The sequence below is a fragment of the Colossoma macropomum genome, unplaced genomic scaffold, assembly GCF_904425465.1.
Source record: "Colossoma macropomum unplaced genomic scaffold, Colossoma_macropomum, whole genome shotgun sequence".
NCBI classification, from domain to species: Eukaryota; Metazoa; Chordata; class Actinopteri; order Characiformes; family Serrasalmidae; genus Colossoma; species Colossoma macropomum.
Window position 1 is genome coordinate 49,222,606 of NW_023494789.1, and position 27,051 is coordinate 49,249,656.

The 27,051-nt window shown below is 40.4% G+C and overlaps 1 protein-coding gene across 1 annotated transcript in view; it reads left to right on the forward strand.

Moving 5' to 3' along the window:
• The window catches only part of cntn4 (contactin 4), a 298,829-nt gene that overhangs the window by 238,188 nt on the left and 33,590 nt on the right, over nt 1-27,051 (forward strand). The window contains exon 12 of the mRNA XM_036571557.1: nt 10,296-10,423. Within this exon, the coding sequence (XP_036427450.1) occupies nt 10,296-10,423 (128 nt within the window). The remainder of the gene's footprint in view (nt 1-10,295; nt 10,424-27,051) is intronic.

Here is a 27,051-nt window from a genome sequence, read left to right on the forward strand (position 1 = left end):
AATTATCTAGTACTTTGGACTTTGTACTTCACACTTAATCACTTGATACCCGAGACCTGAAGGACTGTAAAAGAAAGCGTCTTTAATTGGGAGGGTCTGACCCACAAGCTCGGTTCTCAGGACGCTGTGACCGAGCTGTTCTCCCCCTGGACGACGCACCCGTGCTTCACGCCACTCCTTTCCTGCCCCCGGGCCCCGCGCTGTAAATGCTTTGATACGATCATGATTAGAAACCTCTCCCGCAGGCAGGTCAGAGACGCTCCTTTTCTTTTTCGGTGGGACTCTTTAAATACAAAGCCACCCTCATCTGTACTTGTCACACGGCTAACACAAACTGCCAAACGTTGCCAGAACGGAGAGGGAAAATCTGGAGGCTTTGACAGAGAACGGGTCAAATAGAAGTGAAAGGGGCCTCCAAAGTTCCACCAGACAAGTTTAGGATAAGACGTGCCTCTGAACTCCTCCATCATCCTGCCTTGTTTCATCTGCCTTTATCAGCGTGATCGTTCTTGATAAAACGGCCCCGCAATAAGAAAGCGTGATGGAAAAGTCCAGCAGGCCGGCCCCGGCGCCTGTTTGTCAGCTAGTGATTTTTTTCCTTTGGAAACGTGAAGGGTGAAAGCTAAAGTGGGCACGTGTGCTCTGGCAGTCAGTGCATGTTCATGTATACACTTTCATACAGAGCAGGCTGAAGGCGCTGTGTACGGCTAGCTGCAGTGCAAAAAGGTGCAAGAAATTTAACACGCCACAGCGCAAGGTTAATTATTTCGTAAAATTGTGGAAAGCGATAGATTGCCCTCTCGTTTCCATCGACATGCCTGAGCGGTCCCACTGATCGAATCTTAACCCCGGTTCCCTCGGCGCTGTTATTTACCCCCGCTAATGAAGACCGCGTTTAGGCTTTTTAGCGGCACAGGCCCCAATCTGAAGTCAGAGAGCGAAAGCAGCGCACCGGATCCAGCAATAACAAGCTCGGTTCTCATGTTTACTAATGATGTTATCATGGCTATCAGGCGGTACGATGAAATCTGCATGTATATGCACGGAATCTGCATTTCAGCCTTGCATCTCATTGACATCCGTCACTTCTGATTATGCTATAGGTGATGGCGGTTCCATCTGAACAGGTGGCGAGTTGATAGGTTTCATCAAGTGGAATAGAAACCGTGAGTGAGTGGCGAGAGCGAGAGCTTCTTAAAGTTTATTAAGTGATACACGGCGGCTGCAAGCCCTCGGGGAGACCCTCGCAGAAGACGTTAGTGTTATTATTCATCTCACGGTCTAATTTCAGTAAGCTGGCCTTCTCATATGACTTACAATATATGCACAAAGCAGGCGGGTCTTATTCTCCATGCAATATGTCTTTTTTTCTGACCACTCTAAAGCTGTGACCAAGCCTTAACTGGGAAAAATCCATTTAAACATTCCTCCAGCTCCTGGCTCCCACTCAGAAAGTCAGGAGTTGCTGCTCTGTGGCGTCATTTCAACATGATGACGCTTTTTGAAGTAGAAGAAATCGCATATTTTAAGCCTTCTGAACCGTTTCTGTTTGTGTATGATGCAGCCTTGTGCAAAAGTTTGGTCAAAAGACATGTTCTGTTGATTTTATAAGACGAAAAATAAAACATTAAACACAAAATGTTCTGTAATGTTTGCACAGGTCAACATTTTATGTTTCATTTTTTCCCAATATGTTGAATGCATCAAATAAACAGTAACTGGTTTGTACAGGATGTGTCGACTTATTTTCACACAACAAAGCATGCCATTTGACCAGGGGTGCCCAAACTTTTGCATACGATGGTAGGCTATTTGTTTATGTCGCTAAACTCGTAACAGATAGATAGATAGATAGATAGATAGATAGATAAAGAGCAAAACAAGTGCCGAAGAGTCGCATACGCTATACAGATGCATAAATAGAAGAAGTAAAGATATATAATAAAATATACTAAAACAACCATAAAATATAATGTGCAGTACAAGAATAATTAAGTAAAATCACATAAATGTTATGCAGGTGACGATGCAGTCGTGCATGTCCGCTCCAGTGAATGAACTGAGTGACTAAACACTGTAAACAATAACGTATGTTAATGGTTGTATATGCATGTATGTATAAACAAAGTGGCAGTGCAGTACGCAATATGTATGGATGCAATATTTGGTGCTATATTAAAGGTGAACTATCAAAGCCTACATCCACTTTGAAAGGGCCCTTATCACAGAAAACCAAATTTTCATGTGGTTTGATAAAGTATGTAAACATTGTTAAAGTTTCAAGTTGGACTATTCGTTCCTCAGTCCATACAGTTTATATATAAACGAAGCTATAAAAACAGCCCATTTACTATTACTATTTTTATGATGTCACGGAAATCAATATATTCACATATACACGACTATTCGGTCTACAGCCTTTAGCCCCGCCCACTCATGCTGAAGTTACAGGGAATGTTTCAGCCTGGACTGCTTTTTGAAAGAGGCACAGCCAATCAGAACATACATATTTTAGTCTTACAGTCAAGTCGCATGTAGAAAGTCAACAAAGGTTGCCCGAACTTTTGAATAAAGGCACAGTAGCAAAAATAGCAAGAGATAAAGAGTGGTTGGAAAAAGTTTATGTGAAAATTATATTAAAAGGAAAATTTAATAAGTGCAAAGAAATAAAATGCAAGAAAATTGTAGGATACGGGCCCTGAAACAGCTCTTTAAATCAAATGTGACTCTTTTCAAAAGCTTTTGTACACTCACAGCAGCCGAACAGGCGCTAGCTTACTGTGAGCATCTGTCCGAGATGTTGCGTGAGCATTTCAGACGGGAAATTCTGAGCTCTCATTTGTCAGAGAGGCAGCATAACCTCACTCTGTGAGAGAAATAAACCAGTAAAGACTAAATAAAAGGTATGAAGGAGTGGGGCGGAGGGCTGTATGGAATGGGTTTGGTTTCAAACCCTGAATTTCTTTGCAGAAAAGTTGAGGGTTGTTGGAGATAACAAGGCCATTCTCCTCCAGATCCTGCAATTTCCACTTCACAGTGGGAGCCAAAGCTCCTTCAGGCACTACTCTTATTTATGGTCCCCCTGTCTTCCAGCAGAAAAGCAGAAAAAGAAAGGAACATCACTTGGAGTTCTTTCGCTAGCTTGGGTTTTTTTTTTTAACCTCTCATACTTATCGCTGAGCTCGAATGCGTTTAGGGATTCCCCCTCCTCTTCTACTCTTGTCTGCCGGCGCTACACGGACGGGTCTCCTGATGGGAGGGTTATGGGTGTACTCATTAGCCGGCGTGATCCGGGGATGAGAAGAGTGGCACTCTGGGTCGTTGCGCTGGTGAATTATTGATACGTTCCTCCTCCGCACTAACTCAGCGGAGAGCTGGGTGCGGATGTATGTGAGGGAGACAGAAGAGCTCTCCAGGCCTTCCATTGATGAGCTGAAGAATCTGTCTCCACTGCACGTCACAGCCCAGATGTCTGTGTTCACACAGAATCCCTGAACACGGTTGATTTTAATTTCGCTACCCAAACCCACACAGCCTCCTCCTACACCTGAAAGCTCTTAGAGCTGTTTAGCAAAATGCAGACAGTGTACAGTCTCAATATGGCAATGGCACACAAACACATAGGCCTGATCCCATTTCTTATTTTTACCCCTACCACTTGTTTTCGAGTGTCTCATTGCCCCTTGGAACTGAGTTACAGGGTAGTGGTTGAAATCTTCCCTCTGAAATGGGACCCTCAAATAAAAAGAGCATCACTTCATTAACAGCTCCTAGCGCTGCTCTGTAGGTTGGTCTGTTGGTTTCTTTGGTCTCTTGTTCAGCCGTCTTGCTGGTTTTTCTTTTTTTCTCATAATGCTCTGTTTGGAGTCTCTGAAAACTCTCTGTTTGGAGGGTCATGTGGCCAAAACACTTTACTCTAGGGCTGAGTGGTAGGGGCGAGGGGTGAAATGGGATTCAGCCTATGCATTTTTTTTTGACTGAAGACATTTTCAATAGCCATAAAATTTCTGCCTGTTTTGATGGTCTAATATACTTCCATGGAAATGTATATGATAAACAAAACTAGAACTGGGTTTTGGATTGGTTAGCATTACTGGTACTGAGTGCTGATTGGTTAACATTGCTGCTACTGAGTGCTGATTGGTTAGCATTACTGCTACTGAGTGCTGATTGGTTAACATTGCTGCTACTGAGTGCTGATTGGTTGACATTACTGCTACTGAGTGCTGATTGGTTGACATTCCTGCTATCGAGTGCTGATTAGCTTTACTGCTACTGAGAGCTGACTGGTTAGCATTACTGCTACTGAGAACTGACTGGTTAGCATTACTGCTACTGAGAGCTGACTGATTAGCATTACTGCTACTGAGTACTGATTGGTTAGCATTACTGCTACTGAGAACTGACTGGTTAGCATTACTGCTACTGAGAGCTGATTGGTTAGCATTACTGCTACTGAGAACTGACTGGTTAGCATTACTGCTACTGAGTGCTGATTGATTGGCACTACTGGTACTGAGTGTTGACTGGTTAACATTGCTGCTACTGAGTGCTGATTGGTTGACATTACTGCTACTGAGTGCTGATTGGTTGACATTCCTGCTACTGAGTGTTGATTAATTAGCATTACTGCCACTGAATCTGAGTGCTGAATCTAAAAAATGAATGTAAATGTCATAACTTTATCCTTGATACTTAGAGATTGTTTGACTTAACCTAAACATGTAATTTTACAGTGTAATTTAGTTCAACTCTCTTGGAACTTGGTCACCATCATGTTATCTAAAATAATTACCTAGTACTTTGGCGTTTGTACCTCACACCTTTCTGGTTAATACCAAGACCTTAATAGACTGTGGAGGAAAGTGTTGCCTATGAAGCCACCCTGCAATGGAGAAAAGAGCGAGCGTCTCTATATGAAGACAAAAGAGAACAAATGCATGTGTTTTGTGGGGCTAAATCAACCCCAGCAGCTGCGAAACCAGGAGAGCTGAACATAAACCAGGTCACTCTGTGATCTAGATAAGACAATGTGTTGCTGCAGCCTTTCCCCGTTTGTTAGATGACTCTTTAGAAGAGAGAGAAGGCACAAACGTCCTGATTGGTAATGGATGTGTTTGTTTTACAGTGACCAGTTATTGATGATTTGTGGTCTTCTGGCTTCAGGATGCCTAAAAGTTTCGGTAAAGTCTTTCAAAGGCAGATTACTTTCAACAGTTTTCTCTGTGCAGAATCCAATTTTGGAGCTCCGGCCACAGACGGTGCAATATAGACACTCCCAAATCACAGCTAATGCTTTGCTCCTAGCTCCTTGTTGCACATTACCCTACCAAAGCTATTGGAGTAACCTCTCTAATTACAGATAAAATGAACTTTTGTGGAAAGGATGCAAATTAGCTTTGGCTTAAAAAAAAAGACTAGTAAGTTAATTGTTGAGTGTTCCTCATTACAGCAGTGGAAAACACCACAGGGTAATGAACTTAGAGAGGGGCGCCGTTGAGGATGAATGTTGGGACGTGCATTGCAGCGCAACTAAAAATTCTAATATAAACTTTGTGTAGCGTCTGACAGAAATGTGAGACTGAAGGAGATAAAGGAAATACTTCAGGCAATCTGTAAGAGTTCTCTTGCAGATTGAGGGCAAAACTTACTGAGATACCTATTGTGTAAAGGGGGAGATTGGTTCTACAATGTATTTACGTTTATTCAGGCCCAAAGAGCCCCTGGATAGAATTTTATCGACGTTTAGTTGAATACAAGTTAAAGGTGAGTTAAGTGTCTACAGGATCTAAAGTGCACTAGCCAAGTAAAGTGTCGCCAAACTTTACTAAAGCAATAGTGGCTTACTGCTTTTATAAAACAGTGGCCCACATAATGCAAAAACCTTCGCTTTTTAGGTACTTTCTGGTTTCCAAATTACCACCATGAGTCTTATTTAGCACCAATCCAGCGGCACCCCTCTTGTGCTGGGGCTGAATCCCAAATGGTTCTCTGTTCCCTACATAGTGCACTACGTAGGAATTTAAATGCTGGATCCTGCAGTCCAACAGAGCAAAATATAGCTAAGAAATAGGTATTTGGGACACACTTGGGACTTTCCTAGTTAACGCACTATTTAGGGAGTATGGTTTGGGATTCAGTCTGGGTTTGAAGCAACTTCTGACCGAAACACGGAAATTTGAAGCATGTAAGACATTCAGGTGACATTTTTTTAGATTTTTACACTGCCATTTACAGTGAATCATACATGAGTACTTTAATTCAATCCTGTGATATTAATGATGGAGTTGTTTTGGCTGTTATCTCTCTTTTAGCCTGTTAGCTAACTGACCAGCCTAGTTCTAATTAAGGACGTAAGTTTTCAGCCTCTCAGTTTAACCAAAAACGGGTTCTTGCTTCATCAATATAGTCGGTGGTCCATATTAGCAGCATTACAGTCAAAGATTATTCCATTAACAGCAGAAGGGTTGTTTGTGCCGTGGTGCAGTGATACAGAGTTCGGTTGTTGTGAGGCGGTCATAGGTGTGGTATATCAAGGATTTTACAACAGCTTCGAACGCGGCTAAGCCAATCAGATTTTAGGACCGGAACTATCTGTTTTCAGATTCATATCGGTATTGGCAGATAATTGCTTTTAATCATACAGGTTTAGACTTGACTAATATTTGAGGATATATCTATTATGTTTTTCATACATTAAAAATCTAGTTAACTCTTCAAGGCTGACACAAAAATGAAACTGATGGTTCTTTACAGTTTCTGTAAATGAGGGTGAAGCACCTTAAAAATGTAAAGCACTGTGTAATATTATTTTGTTATTGTCCTTACTGAGCGAGGAGAGTGAAAAACACGCTAAAATATGGTGAGCATGCTCTGCTGCGAGTCGCCCTGTAAAGCCCGAAATAATAATTTAAATGTCAGATGCATCAGATTGGGAGATTTTCACACCACATCATACACCTTTACATATTAGTCACACAGACGGACTCAAAGAGAAGGTGTTTGGGTCTCACATGGTCTCAGAATCAACATTATACTGAAACAACAATAGTAGATAGTTCACTCACATCCTCAGAAGACGCGTCCTTCATTATCCCGAATTATCTACGATTATTGTCATATTTTCATCAGTATAATGTTGATTTTGGGATCAAAACAGTTTTGACTAAGTTCTCTTTGAATTCTCTTTCAATCATCAGACTCATCCGTTCGGTGAAGGGGTCCGAAACACAACCCGCATTTCAAAAAGTTCTCCCACATGTTGCATGCAATTACACATTTCCACCAGAGAGGTCTCCAAATCCCCAAAACCTACAGAGGAAAGTTTTAATACCTATTAAAGGCTATCGATAAGACTGTATAGCCAAGCCAAGAGAATAATACTTAACTTAAGAGAGAATAATATTTCTGTTTTAAGAACTATTATTTTAATTTGGGTCATAAAGGTGTATTGTGATAAATTACATCCTTTTGTCGCACAATATGCTTTCCTGTTTTTACAAAACACTGACCCACTGCATGTTTCATTACAAAGAGAGCATAATTAGTCTTTAATTAGTTTAATTGGTTTTAGTGCCACACAACGTGTGAAACATTGAGTAAAAATGGTTTAATTTCTTAGTTTTTGACTGCATGTTTTAAATGTAGTACTACTGTGACTTTTCCTGTCTCTTCCAACGTGTTAAACCTCAGACAAACTAAACATCATGACACATACTGTGTATCGTGAAAATGTCTTGGACAGTCACTATGTTATATTTTTACCCAAGTGCTGTACATACCAGAAAGAATTACAGTAGTTTCTTGGCTGGTTCAGAAGCTCTGATGGGAATTTCCCAAGAAGAGAGTATGCAGTGGCATGTGGTGCAGTAATACAGTACAGAACAGAAGACAGTTATAGTCTGACACTTTTTGAATGCTGGCATGAAACTGTATTACTGATTCATACTGGAGATTTTTTTTTTGTACCCTAATTTGAGTAAAACCCACACCGTCACTAAAATAAACACCCGCTCTCCACCCAAACAGAGGCTTTAAGCCAGTGTGGTGGTGCTTTGAGTCCAGCTAGAAATCAAGGCTCTGGGCGAACAGATACACTTTGACACAGTGGAACCTGGTTAATTACCGAGAAATATATTGTTTGCTTTGATCCTTTCCCTCACATTCATTAATGAAGTCTACAGTTAGTGAAAATGGATTATTCATATCCCATGTTTTGTCCACACCAATTAAGCGTGCTCTCTCCCGAGCAATCAGAGCATTTCAAATTGGTGGCGTCGCTAATGCGACAAAGCGTGAGTGTGCCTCTCTCTCTCTCTCTCTCTTTCTCTCTCTCTCTCTCTCTCTCTCTCACTTTTATAGCTGAGCCTGGGGCCTTTTCATATTTACAGTTTGCAGATTCAGCAGAGCAGTTGGGATAATTAGAGCTCCTCCATGGATTAATGAAGAAGTCCTCCCGTTCCCTGTTCTCTTGAGGTCGCCAGGTCCACTCCTTGCCTTTTACTTTAAAGGACGGGACGTGTTGTTGAGGATCCCTGACCGTTTCGGAGGTGTTCTGTAGAGGAGCGCTGGGCTTCCCTTTGATGTCTATGAGCGTCTCTGAAGTCCTTATGAAAGAGCAGATTTGTCTTATTTGTCACTAGCGGAGCTCTGCCTACGAAGGTGGAATGTCTTAAGAATATATTTGCATGCATTTTACTGGTGGGTTGTAGCAAATAGTAAAATCTCCAGAGACCACAGGAGCGCTGCTTACGCTGAGATGTGAACAGGTTTATATTTTAGGTGTCTTGTTGTCTCGCCAGGCCTGATGTGAACTCAGAAGAGGCACATCTGGGACTAACCATGAATTAAATGGGCTAAATGTTGGTGGGAACTTTCGCTACTTTCAAGTGGTGTTGGTTTAACCAGAAAAATGAGTTTCCTATAAGGAGGCACCACGTGAACGTCCTTCAAAGTTGGGTACATTGAAATTTTTGATGCAGCCTGAATTGGCCGAGTCATAACGAATGTCTTGGACTAACATGAGCTAAATAAACTAAATGTTGGTGGGAACTTTTGCTCCTTTCAGGTGGTGTTGTTTTTATTGGAAAAATGAGTTTCCCATCAGGAGGCACCATATAAACGTCCTTCAAAGTTGGGTATATTGAAATTTGCGATGCAGCGTGAATTGGCCGAGTTGTGACATCAGTGTTGTTTCATGGATAGAAACAAACAAACTATGAAAATCAACTCTATACATATAATCAATTGCAATGGTATAGTAGATTTAAACATATACAGTCATCCTGCATTTTTTCCTGCTTCATATGAGTTTAAAATATGCCAAAATGATACCAGCTAAATTTTATCTTAAATAAAATTTCATAACCTTGATGTTCTGTTTATCATTCACAATAACCTACATAAACACACTTCGAGTGAACGAGTTCCTCCATGGAGAAAACTATCGCCTCGCCTGCACTTCAAAGCAGCATTAAAACTTAGTGGGAACAAACCAATCCAGTGCCTCAGAGTAGGGGGCGCTGGTGCACTTGTCAAGATTGTCAGATGAACAAACCTTTTAGCTCATGGTTGTAGCGTAGGTTAGCATGGCTGAAATGAGACTGGGCTATTGTTGCTGAAATCTCTTTGTTACAGTTGCATGGTATTTTTACACCATAGCTGTCGTTAACATACACTGTCACTCTAAAATCATTTCCCATTTTTGTTATTTTTGTTATTATAGTCACGTATTGACTTATGCAGTAAAGATTTACATAATATAAATCACAGAAATCAAAGGGTATTTTTTATTCTGGTATTTCATTTGATACTTTTGGAACAATCAGAAGTTATTAAGGGTTAAATACTATACTTTAGTTAGAGTTGAACTGATTATATTATTTATAATATCACTCAATGCAAATTATCTGTATACATTTAAATGCTGTCACTGTCAGAACAAAACCTTGCATCTCTAAAATGGTAACTTTGCAGGAGATGGAAAAAAAGTGTTATTCCGTGTAATTGTGAACCATTTCTGTTGGTCCCTTCATCATGAAACATTCACACAAAGTAAAGAGCAGCTGCTGTTGTGAAATGGTGTTTAAAAACAAAACAAAAAAAGACAAAATTGGAGGTTTAGGTCCAATGTTGTGCTTTTTTTGGTCCAAAGTCGCATCATTTTAGCATTAATATTGTAATCATTTTGAATCGCACAACATTTTATATCACAGAATTACAGAATTACATTTACAACAAATTAGTTTTTAGTGCTTTTTGATCTGTAGCTATGTGTTGTCTGGTCTGTCTTTCAGGATCACTCTTCTGGACAGTGGGAGTCTGAGGATCTCCAATGCCAGTAAATCAGATGCCGGCGTCTACACCTGTATGGCGCAAAACCAGTTTGGTGTAGCGAGCAGCTCCGGGACCCTAATGGTGAAAGGTAGGAGGCTTTTGTGCTGACCGTCTGCAGATACGTGTCTGAGTTTTTTAAAAGGACCAAACATTTAAATTGAATTTAACTGAAGAATAACCAACTAACATAGACGGAGCACCTTACAATTTGATGTTACAGAGGTAGGCGGATGTCGTGTTAGGAGTCTTGCGCAAGGACTCTTATTGGTGTGGTGTAGCATGCTCACCCAGGCAGGGAATTGAACCCCAGTGCATGGAGAGCAGTCGTGTTATCCACTACACTAGTGGATAAATTCCTCCCAAGGCAACTGTATTGAGTAGTTTCTTGAGAATTGTATCTTGAGTAGTTTGCTTTGGTCAGATATTTTTCTTCTAAGCCGCTTATCCTTCTGGGTCGTGGGAGGGAGCTGGAGCCTATCCCAGCGGTCATTGAGTGGAAGGCAGGATACACCCTGGACGGGTCACCAGTCCATCGCAGGGTGGTCAAATATTGTTTTTTTTAATACTACGAATAGAATGAATCACAATTTCTTACCGAAACAAACTTGTTTACGCAAGTACATGTGATATTCTCCTCTGGCTTCACCGACTTACAGTGTGAATGGCTGAGACAGTGTTCACAAGCTGACTTTGAGCATAAATGAGGAAACAAAATTTACGAACAACTGAGGCACTGCAGATCATGAAGAGCTCTCAATTTTGGTTTTAATTTCATTTTATCAGAATTTGACAAGCCAACGCTCTACATGTGAATGTTCTGTGGTGCAGCTAACAGTAACATAAAGCTTTTACTCCTAGAAGGTAGTGCAGTTTGCCAGTTAGCTAAACGTGCAGCTCATCTTAATACACACAGTTTTTTTAATTGTATCAAAAAACCCAATGAATTGTGAATCAGATCAATCCAGTCAGCTCAAAGATTCACATCTCTACACTATAGCGAACACTGAACTTTCATAGATTCCCATATTACTGGGAAAAAGGTAAAGTCTTTAAATCAATAAAGATAAAACACAATATGGCATCAGGCCATCTGAGCCAGGGGATGGCAACATGTAGCTCCTCTTTTACTGCCCTGTTGTGGCTCCACAGCTGAATTAGATTAGTAGGTAAAAATAAAATAATCCTCCTTTACAGTAAAATAAAGCTCTGCTGATCGTTCAACACAGTTTAACAATAAATGGTCTTAAACTCTGGAGTTAATGTAGAACTGCTAATTCACCCTTTAACCCTGAAGGTCGGCACACAGACTGCTGGTCACCATAACAACGCTGACAAGAATTTCGCCTAGCTAGTAGCTAACGAAAAGGCAAAGAGAGAGATTTAAGATGAACATCGATGATTTGGTGACAAACTGATTTATTTGCATTTATAATCACTCCAGCTGGTTTCCTGATACGTTTAACCTGCAACGAGAAACTGTCAAACACTAAAAATCACAAAGCTGAAGTCAGTTTCTCATTCGCCAGCCTCTTATTTGAATTTTCCCGTTCCACCTTATATGGTGACTGATGCTCTATGTAATTGATGCACCATTTAAGGTGGAACGGGAAAATTCGAACAAGAAGTTGGCGAATGAGAAGCGACTTCAGCCTCATAAAAAATCTAATGTTGAGAGACATTTTACAAGAAACTATTTGGCTTTTGAGAAAAAGTTTCCTGCCGGAGATGCAAGAAATGCAGCTATAGCTGAGCTAAAGCTTAAAGGAGAGCAAAGTGAGTCTCTGTTTTCACTTATTTTTTTAGCCTGAACTAGAACATCAGCACATACTGAGACATATTAACAGCCAAGATGGTAAAATAGATATAAAATGTGGCTCCCAAGGTGGCTTGATTTTTGTTGAAAGGACAAAATGGCTCTTCTTAACAAGCCATCAAGAAGGCCCTGGTTTGGGTGTAAGTATCCTTTGACTGGGTGTGCATCTTTCATATCTACTCATAATTAGTAAACCTAGATGTATGCAAAGGTTTGGGCACCCCTGGTCAATGTGTTGTTGCTTTTCTAAGTGATAACTGAACACAACCTCTACAGAGAACACACTTCTGCACACTTTAATGCACAATTAATGTTTATTGAATTCAACATGTTGGAAACATGAAATGTGGGCTGTTCAAAAGTTATGGCACATTTTATGTTTTATATTTTACTTTTTCCAACATGTTCAAGCAAATAAATATAAATTGTGCACTTAAACTTGCCACGTTTGAGTGTATTCTCTGTAGAGGTGTTAACTTATGTTCAACACAATCAACAAAACATTTGACCTTGGGTGTTCAAACTTTTGAGTACAACTGTGAGTGTTTTTATTCTTGCTACCAGCTCTGCCTTTTCTGCGTCTGTAAAACATGAATGGCTGAATGTATTCCGTCTGCTTTGCTCTCATTAGACAGAAACACAAACTCATCTGCTCTTCCTTCAGCCTGATTAGCGGTAGGCCGCTAGGAGCAAGCTCAGCAAGGCCACCGAATCTTAGCAAAGATGGGAAATGGTTTTTATTTCCTAATGAGATGAAAACGGTGCGTATTGTCACAACCGCAGCGTGGGGGGCCCTCGGGGACCCCGGATACGAGTTCTGTCATGTCGCTGCTGCAGCGAGTTATTATGCAGTATTAAATATGAATGAGGGTGCACGGTGCTGTGTGTTTTGTGAAGTGAAGGAGGAGACGCTTCAAGGATTTGCAGGAAGTTACCATTGCGATGAGGGTTGGGGGGAGGGGGCGGTTGGGGGGCGACGGTGAACCCGAAAGATTGAAATTCCTGTAGTAGTTCTTTTGTTTTCTCATCATTTACAGCCTCATTACATTTATGAAGAAAGTTCCCAAATTAAAGAAGAGTCAGGTGGGTCGGTGCACTTCAGGTCAGGACGGGGTTTCTGTCTCATTAACCTGCCGTCAAACACTTTGACCCCAAATTATTGCACGTCAAAGCAAGTGCCGCATCAAAATTCAACAAAAATTGATTCACCACTCGCATTTGGATTCGCGTCAAACATGTTGTCAGGTTATTAATGCTGGGTATGACGAGAGAGAGATGGGGAGAGTGAAACATATCGATTAACAAACAAAGAGCGATGGATCACCTCAGATTTCAGATTTGGGATCACACAGATGTCAGTTTAAGTGATTTGGCGCTGACGCCGATGTGTCGTCTCAATATCTCAGTGGAAGTGAGGCTGAAAGCGCTGACTCAGAAGAGAATGAAGTGGAACTCCTCTCTTGTCCACTTCCGTTAAACTTGGGCAAGAAAAGCTTAAATGCTGACATTCAATACAGCACAGTTTAAATTCAGTTCAATTTGTGAAGCACATTCTACACCAGACATTGTAGTAAAACAGCTTTACAGAAATTTAAAGGTGCGAATGGGAGGAAAAACTCCTTAAAAGCATGACGAAGAACCACTGACAGGAACCAAGACTCAAAGACTGCACTTTGTCACTTCATGTGTCTGAGATTTTGGCAACATGCATTTACACTTGGTAGTCAAATGCGTCTTCTGTTAGTCGATGGAAATCTGATTGCTGTGTGGGACGGAATATGTAAATCCGCTCGTTATGCCACAACCAATTACCAGTTGTTTATCTGTTCAGCCTTTTCCTGTGCCAGGCCAAAGATGGTTGCTGCTTCGAAATTTGCAATTTTGCATGCCGTCGTGAATTTCTTTAAACTTGAAGAAATCTTCTTCGTACAGAGGGATCACATGCTCAGTGACATACTGCATGGGAAGAAGTTTCGGTTGTATTGGGAGGATTTACGGTTTTACTGGGAGGAGTTTAGGTTGCACTGGGAGGAGTTTTGTTTGTACTGGGAGGAGTTTTGTTTGTACTGGGAGGAGTTTCAGAAATTTAAAGGTATCAATGGGAAGAAAAACTCCTTTCAGTTGTACTGGGAGGATTTTTGATTGTACTAGGAGGAGTTTTGTTTGTACTGGGAGGAGTTTTGTTTGTACTAGGAGGAGTTTTGTTTGTACTGGGAGGAGTTTTGTTTGTACTAGGAGGAGTTTTGGTTGTACTAGGACGAGTTTTGTTTGTACTGGGAGTTTTGTTTGTACTGGGAGGAGTTTCGGTTGTACTAGGAGGAGTTTGGGTTGTACTGGGAGGAGTTTTGGTTATACTAGGAGGAGTTCAGGTTGTACTGGAAGGAGTTTCGGTTGTACTGGGCGGAGTTTTGTTTGTACTAGGAGGAGTTTTGTTTGTACTAGGAGGAGTTCAGTTTGTACTAGGAGGAGTTTTGTTTGTACTGGGAGAGTTCAGTTGTACTAGGAGGAGTTTTGGTTGTACTGGGAGGAGTTTTGGTTGTACTGGGAGGGGTTTGGGTTCTACTAGGAGGAGTTTTGGTTGTACTAGGAGGACTTTTGTTTGTACTGGGAGGAGTTTCAGTTGTACTAGGAGGAGTTTTGGTTGTACTGGGAGGAGTTTTGTTTGTACTGGGAGGAGTTTCAGTTGTACTGGGAGGAGTTTTGATTGTACTAGGAGGAATTTCGGTTGTACTAGGAGGAGTTTCAGTTGTACTAGGAGGAGTTTTGGTTGTACTGGGAGGAGTTTCGGTTGTACTGGGAGGTGTGTTGCTTGTCGAATGTGTCTTGGAGAGACAGATGTGTTTATGCTGCTCTAATATGCCTTAAGCAAGTCTCAGTCTACCTTCTAAAATAGTTTGTCTGATCAGATTTGTGTCTGTTTTAAATGCATCTTGAGTCCTTTTACATTAGCTTTTTTATGTGGCCTCATCCAGATATAATCCTGATATAATACTCCAGATGAAAATAGCATCAAATTCTCAAAAGCTACGTTCACACAGCAGGTAAAAGTGGCCCAAACTGAGTTTCTCACTAAATCCATTTTTTCTTAGGCTGTTTACAATATCTTTTAAAAGTGACCTATATGCAACAGATCACACTTTTAAACTGACCCACATGTGCAAAAGAACAATGCTTCACATGGCTCAGTCATCCAAAGGTAAACTATTAAAATGGAGTCAACAGTAACAGCTGCTCCCAGAGGATTCTGTTTCATCTTTACCAGCATCAAAAAAACGAATAATAAGTTCCAGTAGCTGACAGCTGGGCTCAAACCCAGAAAGTGCTGAAGTTCACTGTAAAAAGGTGCATTATTTGGTTTGAGTCCTTGGTTTCTTTAAACTTTGCTGTCAGACTTTTAACTTTTATTTGACACTGCAGGCTCGTTCTCCTATGGTCACATTCGGCCAATTCTTTCGAAATCTCTTCAAACACGGAGCGGATTAGATAAGTGCCTTCTAATTTTGTTTGCACAGAAACATCACCCCAAATATTTGAGGTCTCAGTAGCACAAAATGATGATGAATGTCAAGTTGGATTGACATAAAAGTCGCTTGAATTCTAATCTGGTTGTTCAGACTGAGTTGCATTGCCTCATATGAGAGATTTATCGGATTTCAGTACCACATATGAAAGTGTCCCAAATTGGAATTAAAAAGTCAGATTCAGTGAGTTTTTGCTGTTCATACTGACACACAGACACACTTATTTGTCACATGTAAAGAAAAAGATCAGGTTTGGGCCATAGTGTGTGAGCCAAGCCTAAGAGCATGAGGAAGAACCTCTGAGAAGAACCAAGACTCGAAAGGAGAAACTCACTAAGTGCATCTTTTCACAATGCCATAGAAGAACCATTTTTGACTGGATGGTTCTTTGGAGAAACATGTTTGTAAATGATGTGTGAGTGTGAAGTTTAAAAATATCCACATAATGTAATGGTTCAAGGAAGAACCCTTAATGTGGTATTAAGGTTCTTTAAACCTTCAAAAGATTCCTCACACTCACAAATCTCATGTTCAAACATGGTTCTTTCGTGAACCAAAAGTGGTTCTACTATGGCATCAGTCTTAACACCTTATGGCACTTTTTTAAGAGTGCAAGACTCAAAAGAAGAGCCCATCCTCATCTCTGTGGCACCGCATAGCAGAATTAAAATACACGTAGTATAGATTACTACATACATAGATGTAAGTAATGTATGTAAACTATATATAACGTATACATAGAGGTAAGTAAGATTAACCCTTGTGTGGTGTTGATGTGTTTGTTACTCAGTGGTCTGCTGAACCCACCACATTATTGTTTTAAATCAATACAGCCATAATAATTTATGTAAAAATACCAGATGTTTAAAATATCACAAGTGTCCAGCGTAGGGTTCTCCTTTAGCAGCTGTAGCCAGTCAGCAGCCTGTCCATGTTGTTCACACATACACACACACATATACAAACACATACACACACATATACACACAGACACACACACACACTAACAGCAGGCCGTGTAGGTGGAGAACAGAGTGAAGGACACAGCACCTCCACACTTTTACTCCCCGCAGGTTCACCCAACACCACATGTGTAATATAAATGTGGGGGGTGAACAGAGTGAAGACACTGAAAATGGGTTATTTTATATGTTCTTCACAGAAAATGATTAAAGACCAAGAATCTGAGGTTGGAGTTCTAATAAATTGCATCATTTTTTCTTTTGGTAAACACTGAAAATGGGTCCCACAGACCTGAACACCACACAAGGGTTAAACAGAAGCACTTAGATCATACAGAGGAAGATCCTTGAGAAGAACCGATGACTGTTAAAAGTCAGCAAAGACCAGGTAGACTACAAATGCAAAATGCTGTATATGAGAACTTGGAAGGTAAGGAGATCAATGTGAGCATCAGGATTAGGACGTCAGGAAAAAGGTCAGGAGTTTATGTTGAGATCAGTAGTCATGAAGGTAATTCCAAATCACGACGGGAGTCTGAGAGGAGTGTGATGCGCTATTTAAATCTCAGGGGCGTCCAGGAGAGGCTTTCAAAACAAATACATGTTCTATTGGAGTTTACACTTGGGTACTGATTCCTTTAGAAGGCATTGGAGGGTCAATCCTGAACACATGGGGCCTCTACCTACCTCAGTCATCAGAACTGATGAAATAAATGCTTTCATTTTGTTTCAAATTCATTTGCAGACCGAAAAAGTGAAACACTTTCTGAAGTAATCAAACACATTCAGTGGTGTTGAGGTCTGGACTCTGGGGTGGTCAGTCCATTGTTCAGCTTCTTTGTATGATGTGTCCGTCTCCTTTTCTCAGTGAGGTTCTTCTTGAACAGCTACACATCCTTTCAGACCCACAGCGCTGAGTCGTCTTCTCACAGTGGAAGGATGGACAGAAACACCTGTGGATGTTTTCAGATCTGAAGCAGCTTGATTTTCTCCTCTCTCTCAGAGATGAAAGCTTTAAGTGCTGTTTATCTGATGGGGGCAGTTTTGGTGTCGACCAGCTCTTTCAGGTGGTTGTTAGGGGCCTCATTTTCTCTGTAGCTTTTGATCATTTTTTGAAACACTTTGGAAAATCCAAAGAGTCGTCTATGACATTTGCACAGGACTGTAAACAGTATCTAAAGTAAAATAAACAAAATGAATTACAATTTGTTCCTTAGTGCACCTTTCATACATTTTTTGGGTGCAAGAATGAAAGAAACGATTAAAAAAGAAAAGAAAAACATGCTTGTAGGTCCCCTTTAACCCCAGCGATCCTAAGCAACGGCTTATTACTGCTTATAACCATAAATGTCCCTGATTGCATCTACACGGTTATGTTTTTCTCACAGATTCCAAGTGTTTCATTTATTCTGGCCCCTTCACAAGTCAGCCAATGGTCTCTTTCTGCTCCTGAGTCAATCAGGTGTGCTCAGCCTATCAGAGCGGCCTCTGAGGTTGTGCTCCCACTGCTATTGGCTGCCAGCGGTTGCTATAGTGACTGTGTTGATTGCCTCTCTTGGCCTTTTCTCTGTCTGGGAGAAAGCTGCACATTTGGTATGCAGAGGTTTTTCTTGACTCAAATCATTATTCTTGAATGCGGCTGATTCCTTTCTGTTTAGCGGAGACCCTGAAGGGTTCTAGTACTCCATATAGGTTGTATTTACTGTGGACTGTATACAAAAAATGCTCACTTAGACTGGCAGGAAAGCCAGAATGTCTAATTAATGTAGATTCTAACAGTGTCTGTAGGTGAAATCCTGGTCACTATGTGTCCATATATTCTGATTAATAATGAAAAGGCCATTTCATACATAATAAATGCTATATGTTGCTGGTCAAGGACTCTGAGCGAGAGAGAGAAAAGTTCTCTTGTGTTCGCTGAATCATCACTCTCAGCTGCCAGCTCTTGTGTGTTTATCTAGGATGATTTTATATTGAGTAAAAAAAAAGAAACTTAAAAAATGGTGTAATATACATGATTTGATATTAAATGTTTAACATTTAACAGGTGAAAAGGTCAATACTCTTCCACGCTTAGCTGCTCACAGTGAAATTGATTCACTTTATTCACTGTAATGTCTTGTACAGTATTACATTAGAAGCGTATTTTATGCTTGTTCTCATTCATCTCAGGTTCAGCGCCCTTATTTAGCACCATTTCCTACCATTACTATTTACCAACCATTACATTGTCATGCCCTTGTAAGGTGCTTATTAAGTGTTCTCAAGCCAGTAGTTGGCAATTAATTATGGAAAAATAAATAATAAATAAATAAACAAACAAACAAATATAGAAATGACACCTGTGGTGGTGTTGAGACTTGAGTGCTACATCAGTACAATAAATAAAAATGCTCTGGAAAATGTCTAATTCACTCTACTTACTGCTTAATAATGCACTAATGAGCAGCCAGTTAATTACCAATTACAGGCTTGATATGGCTTAATAGGTCCTTCTGCATGTGGAGTGAAAATTCAGGTGGATACATTTTTAAAAAATCAGTTTCTTTCATCCCAAAACTAAATAATCTTAATGTGTTCATTAACATCTCCTATTATCATATATGCAGAAAGCAAAGCCTAATTCCAAACATATTTTACAGTCACTGGTATTGTATGAATATGGTGTAACACCAGTGACGGTGACTCCAGTGACATTCTGGTTAAAACTGAGGACTTTGTGTAAACTGGCTGACTCGTTGGTGGATCAGGTGACCTTGTGCAACTGTTTAAAATCAGTAATAAAAGTGATATTTGGCATTATTTTGACAAAATTTTAATTACCCAGCCATTAAAGCTCAAAATATAGTGGGAAGGTGTGGACCTTATCGTGCCTTGAGATGCTTCCTCTCTGATGAGCCTCGACCCAAAAAAAACAGTTTAATAGAGCTAAAAATACTATGTTAAAATATAACGAGTCCTGATAACACCAGCGACCAAAATCTCTCTGACAAATGAATTATTTAAATAAAAATCCGTATTTTTTAAGTGTAGTATAAAGATAGAAAAAAGTAAACATGAATCTGTTTTATACAAATTCCTCAGTTAAACCTCTTAAAAATATTGTTTTATATTAAAAATAGTTTCTCAAGTGTTGAAAATTGGTTTTGTGACGAGCTGTTTTACAGATGCAGAGCGACTATGAAACAGGATAAAAAGAGAAGAATCAGAGAATCATAAGGGAAAAGTGTTATTTAGTCTTAGCTCAACTGTTTTAATGTACATGCTGACTTTTGGAGCTGTGCCTAATATTTTAAGCATCTTTTTTTGAGCCCTGCAACCTTTGTGACATGGTTTTCCCTCCAAATGGAGAATGACCACTCTAGTTAGTGCTTAATAATTAATAGCTATTTGACTTGATTTAATAAAGTCATAATCATGGACACCTAAAATGTGCCGTAGTTACTTCATAATATAGTAATAAGTAGCTTATTAATTGCCATCTACTTCCATGTTAAGGCTTAATAAGTGCACTACAAGGGCAATACCATTGTCCCCAGTTCACCTCCTCCCAGTTTTCCCATCATATCATGTCCCCAGGTCCCTCAAGCGTGCTGCTTGTTGCTCCTTTCATCTCCTACTTTTCATTCTTTCGTCGCTCTCCTATCAGCACGGACCTAAAACTCATCCCCGCTGTTATAGATGGCTCGTATACAGACACTGTGTAATACATTTAGAAACACAAGGTGCTGGCTATTAAACTGGTTATCAGTCCACTCGCAAAAAAGAAGACGCATCTGTGTCTGCGCGATAATCTTCAGATTTATAGTTGGGGGGGGGGAAACATGGGCCCCCTGTTTGACGCTCTTCCTCTAACCGTTTGCTTTCCATCATGCTGTTTGAGAGTTACTGCATCTTTGGCTGATGTACAAATACTCCCTTATATGATCTAGTTCCTCACTGTCAGTATCAATAACGCACGGGGAATGGGACGGGCTAATTTACATTCGCAATTTCATTTAGCTGGCGAGGCCCCGGCTGGCGCGTGTGCGTATCGGAGCCGGTGGCGGCCCTTATGGGACATGACAGTAGTTTATTTAAATTGACTGCTGTGGTACGAGGCCTGAAAAATACCTGTCACATCAGATTCTTCCTTGCTAAGTGCGCCTAAACCCCCCACCACCACCACACGCCCGCATTCGCGCGCGCACACACCAAACAGCCGCAGCAAACGATGCAACTTATCAGCTCAAGTGATGTCCCAATTATCTGAACGCTAAGAGGATATTAACCAGATTCATTAGTCTTAATTAGAAATGACTTTCTCTGGACAGAGATTAACGGGGGATCAAATCGTGGTGTTTGGGATTCTGGCCTTTTATAGAAGAGCCCATCAAAATGTTCCTTCTAAATGTCTCCTCAATCTGATAACCCTCTCTTTCAGGCGGTCACTCTCAGAAGCAAACAACTTAAAGGGCGCGTCTCATTTTTACTCGCTTTATTGAAGGAAAAGAGTTTGTAAATATGTACCCTGCAAAAAATGGCATCGTGTCAAGTAAAATGAACTTAAATCTAGTTGGTAAATCGAATGTTTCTGCTGTTGAGATTGTTGTAAACTTAATTTAAGATTGTTTGATTTATTTCTAGACATTTTTTACTTGTTTTGAATGATTTTACTCACTATATTAGCAGATCATTTTCCTTGGTTTTAGAAATGGGGTTGAAACCAGCAAAATTATCTTCCACTATAGTGAGATCATTTTACTTGTTACCATTAATCTCAACCACATTAACCCAACTGTCCCGGTACCAGACCCAAAAAAAAGGAAACTGCTTATTCAAATGTGTTGTTACAGGAGGAACTTGTGTACATGTTGCTGTTGGCAACGGTCAAATCATTTTACCAATTTCAGCGAACAGAATCTGAGCGTTCTGTGAGCTACCATGTTTCCTATCACGGTATAAAAGATACACAAGGCTCCTTTATTGTTGGATACACCTTATTTTTCAGCACAAGCACGTGAATTCATTCAGATCAGAATTCGGATCAGTAAGAACTTGTTAATGTTATGTTTAATCAGAGTAACAATAAAGCGTAGTGTGACTAAAATCCCTATTCATGTGTTTACATGTTCAAAATGGTAGTTTATGACTCAAACTGAATAAAAATCAAAGAATATTTCCTTTTTTTAGATCATGTTTTTACAAATAAGTGCGACAACAGCATTTAGAAATATTGTGATTAATGGGAAACAGGAGATAAAAGGACAAAGGGAGCCATCAGTACGGTGGCTGAGAAGACCCTCTACGTTTTGTGCTGCAAATACGGAAACACATACAACTTCAGAAACACTGATAAGCCAGTCACAACACAGCGGAGGTGTTTTCTGGAGGACACTCTGAGAACTCAGAGAGGACGGAACCAGTCAGGCTTTTAAATTCTATGTTTCTAGATTACTGACATCACTGTATCGTAATGGGAATTAGCTGTAGAGTGTGATTATAAAAGTTAGTAAAAAACTAGTGAAAACTAGTAACACCAGAGAACGGCCACAGCACAGCTACGACACGTCAGATAGCAAACTAGCCAGCCAGGTTAACCATGAACTTAGGATGTGAGTGTCGGTGGCCTGATCTACTTCTGTTTGTTATTTTCCATCGTAAATATTCCATCCTCTTTACATCTTCCAGTCTTCCAGAAACACTTCCGCTGTGTTCTGACTCACTTCCGCTGTGTTGTGAGTGGCTTTGCAGTGTTTCTGAAGTTGCCTGTGTTTTCTTTATTTGCAGTGCGTTTGTAAAATGTACCTCCGATGTAGTCATGTTGATGAAAGCGTTTTCTGAATTTGCAGCATGTTTATGAGTTTGCAACATGTTCTTAATTGTACTGTGAACAGGGTCTTGACGGGCACCGTACATCAAAGGCAAAGCAACAACTAACAGCCTGTTCAACACTGAGGAATAAAGACAGATTAGAAAAAATGTTCATGCCAAAAAACTGATTTTGGTATATAAAACCACACAAATATTATAAGTGGACCTCAAAATATAAGAAGCATATGGCAAATGGGCCTTTAATTGGTGACCCTCTTCAAAGCCTCTTCTTCAAACGCCACAATCAAATGAGATTTACTGAAAGTGATGTCCAGTGCACATCATATTAGCGTCACGATGGCTCGATACTGCATTTTCCTATAATGCTTAAGTGCTGTACAGAAACTCTTGGGTGCTTTGATTGAATTACAGCCTGTAATTCTAAGACAGCCTGAGAACTAAGAGCAGCACAGTGTTCTGACGGTCATCATTTCAGATACGCCCAGGTACAGTTTGGCCCCTTTGAAATGATGGGCTTTGGACAAGGTGACAGCGGTCAGTGGTTTTTTTCCCCCCACTTTTTTAGGTGTTGGACTGGAAGGGAAAGTAAGTTTCAGATTTTGAGAATTCATATTCCATTCATATTCCCACAAGGCTTTCCATAAACCTGATGCGGAATAGCATTCGGAAGCATAAAAGGAGAAGCAGCGGTAAAAATCATAATAAGCCAAGCATCATTTTTTAATTCCCCACCCATGCATAGTCAGACAGCGTACGTGATATATTTTCTCAATAGGATGAAAATAAGACACAGCGCTGTGTGGAAATGAGAAGAAACTATGGAGAACAAACCGCCAAGCCGCAGACTCGCGTCCTTGGCAGCTCTGGCTTTGTGTTTGAAGGATGGTGTATTATATTCATCGCTTGTGCTTTCCGAGTTTGTTTTGCCTGCTTTGCTCAGTCGCGATCTTTGATGCCGTTCGCTCTGAAATGCCTCAGAAGAGGAGATTTCTCAGACGAGAAAAACCTATAATGATGCCGGGATACTCCTCGTGAGGGTCTACGCAGCACTCTTACCTTGACTTGCTCATGGGGAAAATGAATAGGCACTTCACTCTCAGAGCGTTGCTGCAACCTTTCGCTGCATTTGTGTCAGCTAACCACATAACAGTTCGACATCAATCCAAAAACGTTGCTTTTGTTGAGTGACTGTGACGGAAAACCATAAGTGGCATCCTATTATCTATAATCAGTGTTGATTATACACCTTTGTCCTCATTTCCCAGCCATGCTTCTGGGCCGCCTCGGCCCTCGGGGACCCGCTTGTTATCTTAGCTGTAACCTAACCGTAACACAACAATGACAAAAAGAAGATTGCGGCTTGATGGGGATGCTTGACCTTGGTCGACTTTGATCCCCTTCCACATTAGCTCCTGGTGCTGATCTGAGCTCGGGCTTTGTGCGATTTCCTGCGAGCTTTAGCAAAGCACTCGAATCCCTGCGAAAAAAGAAAGAGCCTTTGCATTATTCATCTGCTTGTAGCATCGGTAGAAGCAGATGAATGAAGTGGAGGAAAGCAGTGTGCAGCAACTCTTCCAAAGGCCCTTTAAACTCAGGCTTTGTAGAGGCGGAGCTTTACCGTTCCCTCTACCCTGCACCACGCCTTTTGGCCATAATTCATGGAGGCACCTCGCTCGTGTGGGATTGAGACGTGTCCGACCTGCCACCGAGCTTCCAGCCTCATTAATTCACGGCGTGTAAACACGGCGTGGCTTCCCACCGTTGACCTTTCTATTTAACGTGATTACTATGTAATTTCACTCCCGACGTCGGAGCTGTTTGCCCCGTGGAATCTGAGAGAGAGACGGCACTCTGCTCTCTTCATCTCATCTCTGATTGACCCCTGCAAGCGGCAAAGGGTCACCCACCCCACCGCGTCCTCTGGGTCTAATAACGGTCTGTAACAAGGTATTATACTGATGGCTATCAGTCAAATTATGCCAGGAAAGACCGGCAGAAGGGTCAGCATTATGCGGCACAGGGTTATCCACACAATCTGTCACAAATGATGATGGAGCGGGGTAATAGGCCACTTTTTCCCCCGTCCACGCCTCTGTCTCCACCGTGAGTCTTCTAGGTCACTCTGACACGGGCCAGTTCATCTTGCCTCAACAGCTTTTGCCTACTTCTCCACCTCAGCGCCGAGCTCTATTAGGTATCTACTCTACTGTGCTTCTTTGTGTCAACAGAGCCTCCTCCCCAGCCAGCCCTTGGTGTGTTGTTCCACCGCTAACAACAAAGGAGATATTAATAGCCATTTGTCTGGTCAGAGATGTGATTTTTTTCCCCCTTGTTCGCTACGGTCTCGTAACAGCCGCAGACTATGAAGTTGCTGCTGTTTGAATACAGCCTGGGGAGAAAATTTAGTAGAGGTCAGCTACCTGACCTGAGCCTGACGGGCCCTGGAGAAGTGTCAGGTTTTGGGTCGGGAACTGGTTCCGTGCTGCTTAGGGCTCTGGGTGGGTTTAGGTTTGTTTTCGAATGTGTGAATATGTGTTATTATTATGTTATCATCCAAAAATAAGAAAATAATAATAAAAAAATAATCAAATAATTTTACTTTTCTCAAAACAAGAAAAACAGTCTTGTGCTGTAAATTATCTTCCTACACAGCAAAAAATGGTATCTTGTCAAGTAAAATGATCTTAAATCTAGTCAGTATATCTCATATTTGCTATTCTGAGATGGTTGTACACTTATTATACGATTATTTAGCTTATTTCTAGACGTTTCTTACTTGTTTTAGGTCATTTTATCAAGTAAAATGGTCTCACTATAGTGGCAGATAATTTTGCTGGTTTCAAGCACATTTCTTACAACAAGCACAATTATCTGCCAATATAGTGAGATAAATTTACTTAATAAAATTACTTAAAACAAGTAAATATTCTCAAATTAAGCTTACAGCAATCTCGACAGGTGAAATATTAGATTTATTGACTATATTTAAGATAATTTTACTTGACAAGATACCATTGTTTTCCAGTTTACCTTAAAATCAGTAAATGTTTAATTGGTTTAAGGTGTTCGTTTGATCTGATGTCATAATGATAATCTAAAATGAGCAAAAACTAGCATATTAACCTTGTTTAAGCATTTTTTCTTAAAAACTCATTTGGAGCAATTTGCTTGAGCAGCTTTAAGCTCAACACTAGAGCGACTTTGCTTTTAATTCAACAAAAGTTTTTAAAATTGCCTTAAATCAACACTGTGATGCTTAAAATGTTGAATATTTCTCAAAATACTTCCTAAGTCATGAAATAAAAAAAGCAAATAAAAAGGAAAAAATATGATAATATCGTAATAAACTCATTTATGAACCCCATAGAATTCAGGCTTTATTGTCATTTCAGCTCTATTTAAGTACACAGTGAGACGAAACAACATTCCTCCAGGACCAAGACAGGAAGACAAGTGCAGAACCATACAATAAACACAGTGCAGACAATACAGTACAATAAATACAAAAGATTTACAATAAATACACAACAGAACACAGGCAGCACACGGTACTGAGAGAATGTGGAGCTGTGCAAAGGAGGATGGAACATACTATGACATATTAGCAGCTTAGCAGATAGACTAGCATATATGAGCATAGCAGATGAACACTGATACTGAACACTGATACTGAACACTGATACTGAACATACAGATGAACACACTGATACTGAACATACAGATGAACACACTGATACTGAACATACAGATGAACACACTGATACTGAACATACAGATGAACACTGATACTGAACATACAGATGAACACTGATACTGAACATACAGATGAACACACTGATACTGAACATACAGATGAACACTGATACTGAACACTGATACTGAACATACAGATGAACACACTGATACTGAACATACAGATGAACACACTGATACTGAACATACAGATGAACACACTGATACTGGACACACAGATGAACACACTGATACTGAACACGCAGATGAACACACTGATACTGAACATACAGATGAACACACTGATACTGAACATACAGATGAACACTGATACTGAACACTGATACTGAACACTGATACTGAACATACAGATGAACACTGATACTGAACACTGATACTGAACACTGATACTGAACATACAGATGAACACTGATACTGAACACTGATACTGAACACTGATACTGAACATACAGATGAACACACTGATACTGAACATACAGATGAACACACTGATACTGAACATACAGATGAACACACTGATACTGAACATACAGATGAACACACTGATACTGGACACACAGATGAACACACTGATACTGAACACGCAGATGAACACACTGATACTGAACAAACAGATGAACACACTGATACTGAACATACAGATGAACACACTGATACTGAACACACAGATGAACACACTGATACTGAACATACAGATGAACACACTGATACTGAACATACAGATGAACACTGATACTGAACATACAGATGAACACACTGATACTGAACAAACAGATGAACACACTGATACTGAACAAACAGATGAACACACTGATACTGAACACACAGATGAACACACTGATACTGAACACAC